This window comes from Nyctereutes procyonoides, unplaced genomic scaffold (genome assembly GCF_905146905.1).
Source record: "Nyctereutes procyonoides isolate TBG_1078 unplaced genomic scaffold, NYPRO_anot_genome, whole genome shotgun sequence".
Lineage (NCBI taxonomy): Eukaryota > Metazoa > Chordata > Mammalia > Carnivora > Canidae > Nyctereutes > Nyctereutes procyonoides.
In genome coordinates, this window is record NW_026575151.1 from 4,665,193 (window position 1) to 4,682,166 (window position 16,974).

The window sequence follows — 16,974 nt, forward strand, 5'->3', positions numbered from 1 at the left end:
CAGCCTTCTACAGTTCCAAATAGAATTACCCAGCAAAGTTAGTACTAGTCTTGAGAATGGTTATTACAGTGGGCTTTTCAAACAACTCATGTCATTTAATAATTGAATTTACAAAGGTAGCTGTGACACTAGTCTGTTCTACAGTGATGGGCCACAGCGGAAACAATGCATATTCCTTAGTAACCATGTCCTGACACTAATCACTAGCCTAAAGTAGGAGCACTTGGAGTTTTTTCCTTTAGAATCCCCTTTTTTGTTTGCTGGTTTAGGTTTGTTTGTTTGTTTCTCAACATCACAAAAGGAATCAGACCAATTTGCTTTGATGTACCTGGGACTTTCCAGATTTTAGCCTGCAAGCCGCACAACCCAGACAGACAATCCTTGAGTCCTGGGCAAATAGAGGTATTTATTTATCCTAAGTAACCTTCAGATAGTCCTAAAGAGGCCCACTGTTTCATGTATCTGTGACCATACCAGAAAACTATCAAAATGTCAGTTCTATTTGCTATTGATTGTAGCTATATGTCTCCATGCTGTACAAAAAATTTGGTTGGGTTCAGAATAGCATGTAAAAATAATCGTTTTTAATTGTGATATTTCTAAGTTTTATTCATATTTTCTGTAGATGTTATCTTTTTCACGTGTGAACAGAAAGTGTATCCTACCAGAATACCTAACACAGTAGAAAGTCAGTAAATGTGGATTAACTTACATGTGTACAGATAGACAGATTGCCTTAAAAGTGTAAGAAAAGAATCAGGAGAAACCAAATCACTTTTTGAAAAAATTACAAAAGATGTTGATTACTAGTTTGGATACCAAGTTATACGTTTAGTCTATCAGTTATAAAATGAGAATGAAAAATCATACCATTTTGCCTAATGTAAAGGGAAAGCTAGTAATAACCTAACTAGAAAAAGAGACATTTTAAAAGAAAATTCAGTGTTAAATATTTTGAGTTGACTTTTTTGTAGGCATCCTAAATCAACATGTAGATGACAGAGATGGAGTAGATGAAGACAATACTATAAAATGCAGTCATGGGGTATACGTAGTGCTATGAAAATTGAAATGTGAGCCTTACAAATTTCGTAGGTGAGGGTAGGAGGAAAGATAAGGAATTAAAGCTTCAGACATGGTCAGACCTTTAATGTCAGGGAGTGCCTGGGTAGCTTAGTAGGTTAAGCATCTGCCTTTGGGTCATGACCCAACTCCACAGCAGAGAACCTGCTTCTCCCTCTCCCCTCCACTTGGGCTTTCTCTCACTATCTCTCTCTCTCTCTCTCAAATAAATCTTTAAAAAAATTAATAGGGGCAGCCTAGTCGTGCAGCGGTTTAGCGCCGCCTGCAGCCCGGGGTGTGATCCTGGAGACCCGGATCAAGACCCATGTCAGCCTTCCTGCATGGAGCCTGCTTCTCCCTCTGCCTGTGTTTCTGCCTCTCTCTCTCTCTCTCTGAATAAATAAATAAATCTTAAAAAAAAAAAAGACTGATCATCAGGTGTTTGGAGACATGGGATAACTGGAAATAATCATAGTGGGAAGAGCAAAGGGTTTTTAAAATACTTGGAGGAAATGATACTGGAGATGTAGAAAGGGTCCAGATGATGCAAGGGATTGTGATTTTTTCCCCCCAAAGGATTGTTCTTTAGGCTTTCTCTCTTCTCTCCATCATCCTACTACTGCATTAGTTCAGGCCCCATCTCTCATACGGTATTCTGTACTAGTTCCCTAATTATCCTGACTCTCTTGCCCTTTTTATCTAATTTAGATCTATACTATCACCAGTTATTTTTTTGAAATCTGATTCTGTTACTCCTTTGTTTGTAACACTTTAAAACTTCACTGGTTCTCCAATGCCAGCAAAAAAAAAGTCAAACTAGTGTGGGAGACCATATGCATACATAGTATACACTTGGGGACTATTTAACCAGCTCTCTAACCTAAGACAGCTTATGTCAGTGATGAGCTTCAACTGCTTCATGTGTAAAGTAAGGAACATACAGTGATAGAATCTACCTTGTAGGGTTGATGGAGGAATAGATGAGATAATTAAAATTCGTAGCCTTATGCCTATTCTATGATTTATACTCATTAAAGATTTGACATTATTATTGTGGCTTTTCAGGAGTTAACAGTTTTGGACTCAGGTTCCTGAAACATACTGTACCATATAGTTCAACCTCCTATGTATCTTCCAGGTGATCTTTCCCCCTCTTAGTTCCTATACTTTTCCATTCCGTTCCTGGAGGTGTGGATCACTCCTCTTTATATTAGCCTGTGTGTACTATCATTTCTACCTTTAAGAGATTAAATCATAGTGACTGATGAACCTACTTCTGCTAATAGACTACAGTCTTCTAAAGGACAGGGGTGCTTTTTCATTACATGTCCAGTTCCCAGCATACTGCCAGACATACCCTATGCTTTCAAAAAATGCTTGATGAAAATGCTAATAAACTAAATACAGATGATGCCAGCCTCTTGATCTCCAGTGTGGTAAAACTTATTCCAAACTGCACCATGAAAAAATTTGGCAATTATTATAGTATACTTCTTAAGAATACTGAAAGGTTTACCGTAAATAAAGGTGGATTGTTGAAAATAATATAGAGATTTCTGTGTATGTCAGTGATGGCTGTATCCTTCCAAGTGTCCTTCCAGCCCCAAGAATGTATAATAAAATAAAAATGATAGTAAAGCAACTACTAATTTGTAATTTAGTGCTTAATATATCTCACATTTGTTACATATTAACTCTAAGACTTATGTGTCAATGGATCTGTTTCATAGGAGAGGAAAGTGAGGTCCAACAAAATTAGTTTGCCCAAGTTTATGGTTAAGTTTCTTTTTTCTAAATCCCAAAGCTTATGTTCTTTGAAACATGCTGCCTTTTAATGAATAAATAGCAAACTTAATAAATAACAAACACATCTCAATATTTGATTAAAGCAAACTTGTCTAAATGGAAAATGAATATTTGTCAGCATAAAGTCATTCTTAAATTTTTCAGGCATTTATAAAATTATTCTGATATATAATTTTCTGTCTTAAAATTTGTGAGTTAATGATTTAACTTCTGGCTTAAAATTTGTGAACTTACCTAGCAGTACAAATTGCAGTTATATGTCTGTCTACCTATTCACTTATTAATTGGTTTGTTTTCCAGAAAACCGTGGACTGCATGACAACGATGTCAGTGCCTTCCACCCTGGTTAAATGTTTATATCTGTTTTTTGACCTTCCACATGTGCCTGAGGCAGTTGGAGGTGCACAGAATGAGCTACCTCTAGCAGAGCGTCGTGGACTACTCCAGAAAGTTTTTGTGCAGGTATGGAGGGTGCTATTTGCCTGCCCATCAATACCAGTCTATTTCAAATGAAGCAGGTGCTCTCGTAAAGAGATTTCTGCTTATTCCATTTTCTGTAGTATTTCATGCTTTTTTTTTTTTTAAGATTTTATTTATTTTATATGAGAGAGAGAGAGAGAGAGAGAGAGCGGACAAGCAGGGGGAGCGGCAGAGAGGGAGGAGAAGCAGACTCTCCGCTGAGCAGGGAGCATGATGTAGAGCTGAATCCCAGGACCCTGGCATCATGATTTGAGCTGAAGGCAGATGCTTAACTGACTGAGCCCAGGCACCCCTTCTATGCTCTTTATTATTGACTTCATCTCATATAACTGTCGCATTTCTTGAATATGAACATTTACTTTGAGGAGTAAAGGAATGAGGCATTAACAAGTTTATTTCTTTGAACAGATTCAACTATTAAAGTTACCTTTGATAAAGCAATAACATCCCCAAAATGAACTAATAAGCAAGAAAAACTTCTATTGACAATCATATTAAATTTGGGGTAATATTTCTTTTAATATCAAGAGATTCTGTTCATTGCTCTAAATACAGGAAATTCCTAGCCTATAAATATTTTTCTTGTACAAAGCAGTTTATTTTAGTAGCTGCTACCACCTCCTCTGCTTCTTGCTTCTTGCTTAAAGTCCTTCTTCACTGCTGTTGCTGGTTTTCTTTTAATAGCATTAGCAGTTAACCAAGGTTTAAATAGGCTGTTGTTAGCCTGAAAATATTGCCATCATTTTCATATCCTTTCTTAGGAGAAAATTTTCAAAACTATACACATGTGGAACACAGTCTGTCCGTGGGACTAATACAGTACTAAAAAAGCCACATTTAACACAAGAGGACATATACTACGTACTTTTATTTCTGTGAATCCAAAGTGGTCAGACTCTTAGCAAGTTGAGTGATGGTTCCCAGGAGCTGGAGGGTGGGGAACAAGGAGTTGTTGTTCAGTGGGTGTAGAGTTTTCAGTTTTGCAAGATGAAAATGTTCTAGAGATCTGTTGTACAACATGCATGTAGTGAACACTACTGTACTCTATACTTAAAAATGATTATGATGATAAATTTTGTGTTATGTGTTTTTACCTCAATTAAAAAAAAAAACCACACTTGTTTGAATTCAGTTCTCTGGAATTACATAACTTTAAGATGCAGATTTCTCACCTCTGAAATAAAGATAATGATACCTACCTAAAGGGTTTTTGTGAGGATTAAGTGGAACAATACACAAAACAATGGTTCTCTGCCCAGGGTGTGGTAGACATGAACTGAAAGTCCCTGTGATTGCTGCTCTTGCCACCACCAATGCCACCATCGTCAGTGGGAGTGGCAGAGAGGACAGTATCTGAAGTAGATAAGCTGGATCCAGGTACAGGTGACGATCGCACATCATATATTGGGGTTTTTGCTGTAGAGCTTTGTGGAGGTGTGAGCCATGAAGGGACAGGAGAGAGGGAAACCAAGGCAATTTTAGAAAGGAAAAGACATGGAGTCCCTGGGTGGCTCAGTTGGCTAAGCATCTGCCTTCAACTCAGGTCATGATCCTAAGGTGCTGGGTTAGAGCTCCAGGCTGGGCTCCCTGCTCAGCAGGGGATTTGTTTCTCCCTTTCCCTCTGTCTCTGCCCCTCCCCCCAACTCGTGTTCTCTCTCTTTCCCTCAAAATAATAAATAAAATCTTAAAAAAAGAGACAATTATAAATAAAGTACTAATTCAACAAAAATTTCTCGAACACTGGATTTTTTTGGATACTTTTTACAGTGGTTAGGTAGCATCCATTATCTCCTATAATTTGCAAGACAACCCATAACTTCAGAGGTTTTTCTTTTCCGCAAAATGATGATGAGAGCAAATGGTAGAAATAGGATTATAATTTAGGTTTATCTGAGTCCTGAATTAGATTGGTTGAGAAAAGCAATGGGAATAAACAAAGGAGTAATTAAAGCTTCTTTAAGACATTGCTAATGAATGTAGTGGGTTAGTCTTTGCTTATTAGGCTACTGTCCCTATTTCAATAAAAGCCTTCTAAAAATTAATATATTAGGCATTAAATAGAAGCTGAATTTTATGCATTTAATTCTAAATACGTATAGCAAAGATTTCTTCTAAAACTTAAAAAAAAAGTGTTTTCTATCTGAATGCAGTGGGTGTTTCCAATGGAATGTGGGATTCATTTTAGCATATTAGAACCATTGAATATTAAGGCCAAAAAGAACTTCAAAGAAAATTTGACTGAAACTCCCCATTTAAAGTTACAGAAACTAATAGCCAAGGCTGTGATGCACAGCAGGTGTGTGGCAGGGATAGGAGCCTTGCTCTTCCCACCTCGTAACCCAGTCTTCCTTTAGCTTTTCACTTCCTCATTTCAGTTTCTCATCACAGGCTGGACACTGTTTTCATCGTTTTGTCTAGAACACCAGTGGAGACAGAATTACTGAATGTTTTCAGCATACATATTGTTTGTGTTAGATGAAATCCTTATGTTTATGTTATGTGACAGATGGTTTCCTGGGACCTTAGCATTGGTACTGCTTCATGTAGGCATGCATTGTATTTTTTGTGTGTGTGTGTTTTATGGGGTTTTGTTGTTGTGTTGATATGGCCAGTTTTCTCTCCTACACTTGGCTGGAATGAATAACAGAGTCCCTGCAAATAGAAATGGTTACTGTATGGGAGAAGAGGAATTGATGAGATACAGACTCTTTGGTTTTTTATTCTATAAAATAAAAGGATTACATGATATTATTTCTGAGAATATTTTTGCCTTTAAAGATCAAGAACTAGTTATTTTTAAGAATCAACAAATTTAAGGAATTAAATTCAGTTCATTTTTGAGAACAAAGATTTGAGTTAGAAAAATATTTTATTTTTGGATTTGTTTTTATATTACAAATTAGAAAAATGACATCCATTTCTCTAATCACAAGGGCAGTGTGAGAACCAGTGAAAAGTGTAATTGACGATACACCTTTCTGAGGAGAGGTATTTTTGTTGCAGTTGACTGTCCTTTTTTCATATTATCATTTTTGTTGCATTTGACACATGGAAAAAGATAATACCTATTACATGTATTAAGTCAGATCCAACAATTTCTCTAGGCATTTTTTTTTTTCTCTAGGGATTTTATATATGTCTGTTGGAGGGGAAAGCCTGTATTTACTGATTTTGTAAATTTCTTCTTTCTTTGAATTCTTGGTCCTTTTTTTTTTTTTTCCCCTGTCTGATATTTGGCAGCTATGAATTAGAAAGCCCTTCTATTTAAATTTTTGCATTGAAGGAAATAGGAAAAGTAAAACCTAGCTATCTCAGACAAAACATATTTTAAATACTTTTTTTTGTATTTTGCAGTTTCCCTACAGATACTGAAATACTCAGATTTCATAAAGCACTTGTCTTTCAAAAGAATAAAACTTACATGAATTAGTTACTTTATTCATTATTATATGTATTTTAAAATATTTAGAAAAGAAACTTTAGCAAGGAAGAGAAAAGTTAACTTCTGATGCTGAGTCAAGATTAGAGGAAAAGAATTCACTGAAGGCAAAAACCATAACTGAATTTTGCAAGTAGTGGCTCTTGGTTTTTTTGAGTCCTTGTGCAATATAAATTCTGCAAATCATAGGTAAGGGATAAGCTCTCATCCCAAAGCTTAAGAAGTTTTAAATCTTCTTTGAAAGCCAAGCCTTAGAAGATTTTTGGCTACTAGACATAATTGAAAGATACTTCTGAATAAAGATGATTTTATTATTGTAATATCCCCTTTTACTTGTACAGAGATAAGAACAATTAAAAAAATAATTCTACAGGCCTGTTTTTACTTTCTCACTTCCCTAAAACTGTCCTATTTAAAGAAGAAAATTGTGTCTCACCTAGGACAATCTAAGAATTTATAAACCAAAGTAGAAAGCCAAAATGTTGACCTTGAAAGTTACTATTGATTTATTCCAGTTTAGAGTCAGTATGCAAAAATACCATAGAGAAGGGTACCTGGGTGGTCAATCAGTTAAGTGTCTGCCTTCAGCTCAGGTCATGATCCCAGGGTTCTGGGATCGAGTCCCATGTCAGACTCCCTGCTCAGCAGAGAATCTGTTTCCCCTTCTTTCTCTGCTCCTCCCCTTTATGTTCTCTCTCTCTCTCTCTTTCCCTCTCCCTCTCTCAAATAAATAAATAAAATCTTAAAAGAAAAATAGCACAGAGAAGACAGGATAGTAAACACCAGAGTTGTTGTTGTTTTTAAATAAGCTGATAAAAGTGGGTCTGGCTTACTGTCTTACCATAACATACTTCTGAATTATGGCTTTTTTTTTTTTTAATGTTGCCTTAGTTAAGAGCACCCATCATTGTGGCTTTAATGATATCACTTATACTAACCCTGAACTTTCAAAGTTTTTAATAATAAGATCTAGTCCTCTTCTAGCTCCTCCCTTTACCCATCCATTCATTTATTTAAATACATATTTGTTTTGTGTTTTTTAGATCTTAGTGAAACTCTGCAGTTTTGTATCTCCGGCGGAGGAGCTGGCTCAAAAAGATGATCTCCAGCTTTTATTCAGTGCAATAACCTCTTGGTGCCCTCCCTACAACCTGCCTTGGAGGAAGAGTGCTGGAGAAGTCCTTATGACCATATCCCGTCACGGTCTTAGTGTCAATGTAGTGAAGTATATTCATGGTGAATATTTCTTTATGTTTATTTTAGCTGCTGAAAGTTTCTTCCATTTTCCTCATATGATGACAACACTGCTTTTTTCTCTCTCAATCCTCTAAAGATTGATTTTATTTTGAATTAAAAACGATATTTACCAGGAGAAAATTTTTTTTTTATTCATGAGGCATTTCAAATGTTAGAAATTTTTATATGTTACAACAAAGGATGTTTATAAGAGTTGAAATAATTTCATTGTCTTGTTTAATCATAATGTAAGTTTGGTGTCACAGCCCATTCTTTCCTCCTTTTCTACTAAAAAATTTTTTTTTGAGATGCTATAATTTAAAGCCTTTCTGAAGATACTTCATAAATAGGTAGATAAGTATCTGCCCAATGAGACATAAATGAATTTAGATGGTTCTTTATTAGCACTAAGGGGAAATTATAGATTCTGTTGAACTCCCATATAAGTGTCAGCTAACCTTCAAAATGTCTAAATAAGAGACAATGTAGCATCTCAGATAGTTCACTTATATTTTTTTTCCTGAAAATCTTTCAAAATGATTTTTAATACAACGGTTTGTTTACTCATAACATCCAGTCATTAAATGTTTCCTGCCTCCATTCCTATGTTAAATCTTCTTGGCTTTTTTATGTGACACCGAGTTTCCTTTAGACAAACAAATTTTGTTAAAGAGAGAGAAAAATCTTTTTTCTTTTTTTTTTTCTTTTTGATAGTTTACACTATTTTGTTTCATGGAACAACTAATAAATCACAGAGTTATGCCTCATTCAAAACCCCATTTCTATTCTTAAATTTGGTCATGATTCCTGAGTCAACCTGCTTCTGCTCGAACTCACACTCCTCCATGCTTTTACTGAGCTATGAGTGTTCAGTGGAAAATTTGCTTTAACTCAAAGGTCAGAAGGGTCCACAAGAACAAATGAGTTACCATTACATCCTAGTGCCTGCCCAGCTGTGCAAGGGTTTCTGTGATAGATGTCACATCTACCCAGCACTCTCCACAAGGCTCTGTGCTGGGAAAGCTTCTTGTAGTTAAGGAGTGTGTGACAGCCTGCTTGGGGGTCCAAGCTCAGTGTTCCTCTGACTGCGAGGCTGAATTGGGCCTGCAATGTGCCTGCAGGTGGCTGAGAGAAAATCTTTTTTTTGAAAAGCCTTTAATTGCCAAAGTCAGTGAGAAGGTATAACTTGTGCTTTAAATTAGTAATATATAGGGCAAACATAACTTAAAGATTTTTTTTCTTGAAGTTTTTGTCTATCTCATTGGTCCAAATTCACCCTAATTTGAGTTTTTAAACTAATGATTGGAATTTTCTTTTTAATAACATAAAAGATTAAAAATACCATTTGGCAGCAAGGAATCATTTTGTTTAATGAAAAACATCCAAATATGTAAAAACTATACATGTCAACTACTTTTCAATATTTGTATTACTCTTTGTTTACTACTTTGAGACAGAGCTTTTCCAGTGAATTTGAATCTTATATTTACTTTTAGAACATGTAACCTTTATCTTACAGTATTTTATAGATACATTAAAAATTTAATGTTTATTAAACACTGGTTAAGAGTAAAAATTTTTTTAAAGCAATTGACATAAATAATATGTTTATTTAATTCTTAATTTTTGCAGAAAAAGAATGTTTATCTACATGTGTTCAAAATATGCAGCAATCAGATGACCTGTCTCCCCTAGAAATTGTTGAAATGTTTGCTGGGCTTTCTTGTTTCCTCAAAGATTCGAGTGATGTTTCCCAAACTCTTTTGGATGATTTTCGGATATGGCAAGGATATAATTTCCTTTGTGATCTCTTGCTTAGGTAAAACCCCACAATTTAAGAATATGTTTTAAATGTCTACTCAGTCTTTTTCATCAATGGAAACAGTGAGGTCTGGGACTATGGAGAAAAAGGAATTATTTATTTATTTATTTATTTATTTATTTATTTATTTATTTATTATTTTTAATCACTTATTTAATGTATACTTTTATCTCTTTGGCTTTAATCCCTTCTCTTTATTCCTGTCTGTCAACAGAGAATAAAAAGTGAGTTTAAGCTGGCTAACGCAGGCTACAAACTTGGTAGAGTCCGTGGTCAGGTGTGGAAATAAATCTGCTCTGCAGTAGCTGTGGGAGAAGAGCTTAGATGAACTAATCAGCATCTTCCTAAAGTATAAACTCTGTGTGCTTACTTGTATTTTTGGGATTTCTTACAATACCAGTGGTTTATTAATATAGTTAATAATAATTACGTGGATTGAATGAGACCTTACAAATATATATATAAAACAAAATGTCTCACAAGCCCCCTTGTCCATCCCAAATGTTTCATGTGTATCCTGGGAAAATGACTGACTGCAAATTTCTTAGGAAGAAAATACTCATGCCTTACTAGTTGTTCCTGGCCCATGACTTACTTTTAAATCATTTTATCTGCACTCTTGTAAATTCCTTATTTCTGACACCAGTTTAACCTAGTTGCCATTACTACTAAGCAGTTCCCCAGAATATAATTTTGTACAATATCCTTATTTATAAAGGAGGACATAAAAATAGATGAAACAAGCATTTCACTTTACTTAGGGGGAGTGTTAATTGGTATAATCCTTTGAGAATGCAGGTTGATCAGCTACTATCAAGAGCCTCAAAAATGTTGATACTCCTTGAGTGTAATTTCACTTATGGTTATTAATCCAAAAATATAAAAATATAATCCTAAATGTAGACAAAATTTTATGTGTATTAGTGCTCCTATATTCTGATTTCTACTGACTATGCCTTCTTTTCCCCAAATCTGTGGTTGGCTCTTCAAGACCATTGAAAGAATATGTATAAGGATTTTATATTAAAGGAAAAACATTTGTGTTAACATGGGTAAATCAAAAAAACAGGTTATTCAAAGTGAGTTGTGAGGCTAAAACTACTTTTACTTTTTTTCCTACTTGTGTGCATTCTTCAGCTTTATTTTAATGAGAATAATTAGTTCTATGATGGAGGAAGCCCCAATAAATCTTAGTCTTTAAAAAAAATAGTTTTGCACCCTATTTTGTGTTTTTGATAAAGCCACAGTCAAAAGATAATTCCATAATGACTCCAAGTGTTATTTGTAAAAATTGTCAGACTCTCAGAACTTTACTTAAATGTATTCCAAAGTCAGTACTTGAATTAATGAAATACAGATAAAGATTTAAAATTCTTTCCAGGAAATTAATTTTTAAAAATTGTTAACAAAGAAATGTCTTTGGAAAGAAATGGTTAGTAAAGGTTTTAGTTGTAAACAGTGAAACTTTATAATCTTAGAATTCTAGGGAATTTAAGAGACATTTAATCTCATTCTTTTATTTTATAGATACTTTCTATCAAAGTTTAGTGATCTACCGAAAATAACACTGTTAAAGGCAAGATCAGCGCTTACATATATGAGGTCTTAGCATATTTGGCATAATTTTCTTTCGTTGTGGTGTAATGTCTTTATAATGAAATTTGTAGGTTTAAAAAATAGTTTGTTTTTATATAAGGAAAAATTGTATGAAGAAACTTCTTGGAGTACTTTATTCATTTATTGCATATGCAAATTGAAAATTTCTATATTAAATTTGAATATGCAGCAAAAGAGAAAAAAATATTTACTAAACCATACTTTTCCTAGATTGGAACAAGCAAAAGAAGCAGAATCCAAAGATGCCTTGAAAGATCTGGTTAATCTGATAACTTCCCTAACAACATATGGTGTCAATGAACTAAAACCAGCTGGTATTACCACAGGAGCACCCTTTTTATTGCCTGGATTTGCAGTACCTCAGCCTGCAGGGAAAGGTGAGTTTTGTTTTTGCTTTTGTTTTCCTATTCTGGACCACTCAAAGATGTAGAAACAATTAATTAGTAAATAAATAAATTTAACTTTGAGTACTCCTTGTTATATGTAGAAAGATAATAGGCTGTTTTTCATCAGAGTTTATGCTTTATTTATGGTGTAAATTCTTGAGTGACAACCTTACCAGATCTAATACTTGAAAACAATGTATATTATGAAAATACTGTAAGAATCAGCTTATGAAATTTACATTTTAGTATTTCATCTTATAACATTCAAACAGCTTAATAACCTAAACATCCTCTTTTTGAATGTTGGCTGCTAATGCATTTCCAGATTATGTGGTTGGAACTTGATTCACTTGCTGATCACCATGCTTATCTCTATATAAGATATAAATAGAAAGCAGAGGTGAAAATGCTTATATTTTAAAAAATAGGTACAAAGACTTTTTATTTTTGAGAGAGAAAGAGAAGAGCAGAGAGAGGCAAAGGGAGAGAATCTTAAGTATGCTCCACACCTAGCATGGAGCCTGACCAGGGGCTGGATCTCACAACCTTGATGTCATGACCTGAGCCAAAATTGGATGCTTAACCAACTGAGCCACCCAGGTGCCCTGCAAAGACGTTATATTATTTCTTTCAGGCCGGAGAATAAATTTTATAGTTCACATTTCCTAACTTTGACTCTTCATCTAGTGATTTTTTTTACCAAGAAAACTCGTTTAGTTAGTAGCATTTAGTTACGTAAGAGTGCAAGCAACTTTTACTGTTTAATTTTTTTAACTGCATAATAACTGTTCTGAAAGATCTGAGCCTGAAGGCCTCTTCTAGTTTCTTTTCTATGATTGTCACTTACTACATATTTGGTAGTTACGATATTTGCATGTAAAATTTAACTAGCCAGAAAATATCAACATGTCTGGTTATTTAAGTATCACAGTATGTTATCTATGTATTTTTATTACATAGAAGTCAGCAGTTATAAATCTTTTTCTTCAGTGAAGAGAAATGGATTTACTAGAAAGTCCTCAATTTAATTTACTGGAGAAAATTATATTCAAAAGTCATGACTTAGGGCAGCCTGGGTGTCTCAGTGGTTTAGCGCCGTCTTCAGCCCAGGGCCTGATCCTGAAGATCTGGGATCGAGTCCCACGTCGGGCTCCCTGCATGGAGCCTGCTTCTCCCTCTGCCTGTGTCTCTGCCTCTCTTTCTCTCTGTGTGTCTCATCAATAAATAAATAAAATCTTAAAAAAAAAAAGTCATGACTTAGATTGGAGTTGTCAGATTTCCTATAGTAAATTGTACCCTCATTGTGTAGGTTATATAGAACTTTTCAAGTGAGTCTCTATGCAATAACTAGAATTCCAGGCATATCTTACCGAGAAGTTCAAGGTTTCACTTTATTTAACACTAAGAAAAAAATAAGAGTCTCAAAAAACTTCTTTTTTTTTTAAATTTTTATTTATTTATGATAGTCACACAGGGAGAGAAAGAGAGAGAGGCAGAGACATAGGCAGAGGGAGAAGCAGGCTCCATGCACCGGGAGCCTGACGTGGGACTCGATCCCGGGTCTCCAGGATCGCGCCCTGGGCCAAAGGCAGGCGCCAAACCGCTGCGCCACCCAGGGTTCCCAAAAACTTCTAATTTATAGACTGTAGCTTGAATATTCCACAATTAACTATTTCTTTGAGTTAATTTAAAAATAGCTCACAGCATATGTCTTATTTTAAACTTCATTGTTTTATTTGATTAATCTAATCATGATACTGGCATAATAGCTAGTTATAATAGCATAATTTTGTAATGAGAGAATTAATGCAGCACAGTTAACCTTCCTCATATGTTTTCCTTATATTGTCTCATCTGTAACAGAGATAACCACATATCCTGGGGTTACTGGGAGAATCTAGTGACTTGTTGTCCACGAAAGTGCAGTTAACTAAAAGGACAGTGCCCCCAGAGTCAGAATTCAGGTGACCATGAGTCATTCAACCTTTCTAAATCATCCCTTTCTTCTTCAGAATAGTTGATGTAATAATAGTCTATAAAGTGAATGGATCAGCTAGATCATTTTCAGTTTCATCTATAAGTCCAAAAATATGTTTCCCATAGCCTGCGTTGTAGAGTTATTGTGCAGACTAAAGGAGATAGCTCTGTTTCACATACAGAGAATATGGAATGTCTTTTTTTTTTCCTGGTCAACAATATTGAGACATCATTTGCACATATTCAGATCTATTCATTTTAAGTGTTGAATTTGATGAGTTTTCGTAAGTATATGTGCTTGTGTAATCACCACTGTAATCATAATATGGGATATTCCAATCCTTCTAAAAATTTGTTTCCCTTTGCAATCCCTGTTTCCCTACCCGCTTGCCCTGGCAACCATTGATCTACTTTGGTTTTAGCCTTTCTAGAATTTCATAAACTGGAATCATATAGTATATAATTTCTTGTATCCAGTTTCTTTCACTTTTATTATTTATCCATGTTATTGCATGTATCTGAAGTTTGTTCCTTTTTTGGATAGTATTTCATTATTTGGATTTCTTGTACTTTGTTTGCCTCCTCATCAACTGATGGCATTTATTTAACTATCATGAATAAAGCTACTATGAACATTTATATGAAACAAGTCTTAGTGGGGACATGTATTTTCATTTCTTTGGGGCAAATACCACACAGTAGAATGCTGGGTCATATAAATATATAACTTTATGAGAAACTGCCAGACTGTTTTCTAAAGTAGCTATCCCATTTGCACTACCATGAGCAGCAATGTGAGAAAGTTTGCTTTATATCCTCAGCAACACTTGGTAGTGTTAGTCTTTTTAATTTTAGATATTCTAGTGAGTACGTTGTAGTATCTAGTTGTGTTTTTAATTTGCATTTTTTGAAATGATTTCAGGGACCTTTTAATGTGTTTATTTGCCACCTATATCTCTACTTTGGTTCAGATCTCTGTACCCAGTATTCAATAGGATTGCTCTTTTTATTGGGATTTTAAGTCTTTTAAATATTCTGGATAATCTTTTAAAAGTTATGCATATTTTGTAAGTATGTTCTCCTGGTCTTAACTTGCCTTTTTTCTTAGTAGCATCTTTAGAAGAATGGAAACTTTTTAGTTTTGATGAAGTCCAACTTATCATTTTAAAAATATTTTGAAAAAAAATTATTTTGTATATTTTACCTCGAATTGAAAAATTTTAACCCAAATTCACTAAGATTTGTGTTTTCTTCTAGGAGTTTCATATTTTGATAACTTTTGTAAGGGTCTGTGATACGTTTTAATTTATATATATAGTAGAAAAGAAGGTTTTTTTCTTCCAGTATGGACATCTATGACCTTTTGTTGAAAAGACTGTGTATAACCAGATATCTGTGATTCTTTTTCAGTTCTGCTCCATTGATGGATATGTCTGTCCTTAAGCCTGTACTATAAAGTGTTGACTATCTAAAGTGACTCTTGAAATTGAGTCATTTAAGTTGTCTGATTTTGTTCTTTTCAAAAGTACTTTGGCTATTCTACATTCTTTGAACTCCATATATATTTAATAATCATGTCAGTGTTTAAAAACAAAACTAAGCTTCTTGAGATTAGGAGTTGATTGGGAGTACATTAAATGTAGATCAACCTGGGAACAATTCGCATCTTAATGATATTGAATCTTTCAATCCATGAATATATATAGCTTTCCATTTATTTGGGTCTTATTTTCTCCAACTATAGTTTTATAGTGTACATCGCACAGGATTTACAATTCTTTTGTTAAATTTACCTTTAAATATTATATTCTTTTTGAAACTTTTTTTTTTAATTTTTTAAAATTATTTATTTATTTATTTATGATAGTCACACACACACAGAGAGAGAGAGAGGCAGAGACACAGGCAGAGGGAGAAGCAGGCTCCATGCACCGGGAGCCCGATGTGGGATTCGATCCCGGGTCTCCAGGACCGCGCCCTGGGCCAAAGGCAGGCGCCAAACCACTGCGCCACCCAGGGATCCCTCTTTTTGAAACTATTGTGAACAGAATTGTTTTCTTAATTTCATTTCAGATTTCTTGTTGCTAGTTTCTAGAAATGCAATTGATTTTTTAAATATTACCCATTTTTGATCCCTGGGTGGCACAGCGGTTTGACGCCTGCCTTTGGCCCAGGGCGCGGTCCTGGAGACCCGGGATCGAATCCCACATCGGGCTCCCGGTGCATGGAGCCTGCTTCTCCCTCTGCCTGTGTCTCTGCCTCTCTCTCTCTCTTTCTCTCTCTCTGACTATCATAAATAAATAAATAAATAAAAATAAAATAAATAAATAAATAAATAAATATTACCCATTTTTAACTATGACTGTTAAGTTTGACTTTTGGTTTTAGTGGGTTTTCTTGTTTTTGTTTTTGCTGTTGTTAGATATCTTATTAATCTAGTTTTGGATAAGAAATGATGGACTATGCTAATTTCTTGGTACTAGGTTAAATTTTTGTTCACTCTGGCAAATGCCCTATACTCCTAGTAGTTGTGAACCTGGAGACAGTTTTTAGAGGCAAACACTTGTTTTGGGTGCTTCAAAAACTTTATGTGTTAATTTCTTTATAATTAATTTTATTAATTTGCCTCACACGAGCCATATATGTAGTTTTTTTTTTCTCAGTTGGTATGTTTGAAAATCAGATGTTGGGACATCTGGGTGGCTCAGCGGTTGAGCATCTGCCTTTGTCTCAGAGCATGATCCCATTTCGGGGATCGAGTCCCATATCAGGCTGCCTGCGAGGAGCCTGCTTCTCCCTCTGCCTATGTCTTTGCCTCTCTCTCTCTGTATCTGTCATGAATAAATAAAATCTTTAAAAAAAAATCAGATGTTGAACATAGCTAGTAGTTAGCCATAAATGACTTTAAAAAACGTATATGTAAAGAAATCGCACTTTTAGCTTGAAAACAAAATACGTTTTCAAATTAAAATTTATGGAAGTTCTAGTGTGGTAATTATAAAGAGAAACTGGAATGTAGAGAATTTTCAACCCCCTGTTTTCCGTCTTCCATTCTTGATACTCCTTGGCCTTTTACTGCTCAGGTTAAAAGTCTTTTAATGAGACGTAACTGTTCTTACAGTCAAGGTCCATCTTACAAATAATAAAAA

At 34.7% G+C, this 16,974-nt stretch overlaps 1 protein-coding gene across 10 annotated transcripts in view; it reads left to right on the plus strand.

The window, feature by feature from the left end:
- The window catches only part of WDFY3 (WD repeat and FYVE domain containing 3), a 267,477-nt gene that overhangs the window by 113,766 nt on the left and 136,737 nt on the right, over nt 1-16,974 (plus strand). For all 10 annotated transcript variants that reach the window (XM_055312924.1, XM_055312929.1, XM_055312928.1 and 7 more), the window contains 4 exons: nt 3,169-3,330; nt 7,831-8,023; nt 9,656-9,842; nt 11,673-11,839. In XM_055312924.1, the coding sequence (XP_055168899.1) occupies nt 3,169-3,330; nt 7,831-8,023; nt 9,656-9,842; nt 11,673-11,839 (709 nt within the window). The remainder of the gene's footprint in view (nt 1-3,168; nt 3,331-7,830; nt 8,024-9,655; nt 9,843-11,672; nt 11,840-16,974) is intronic.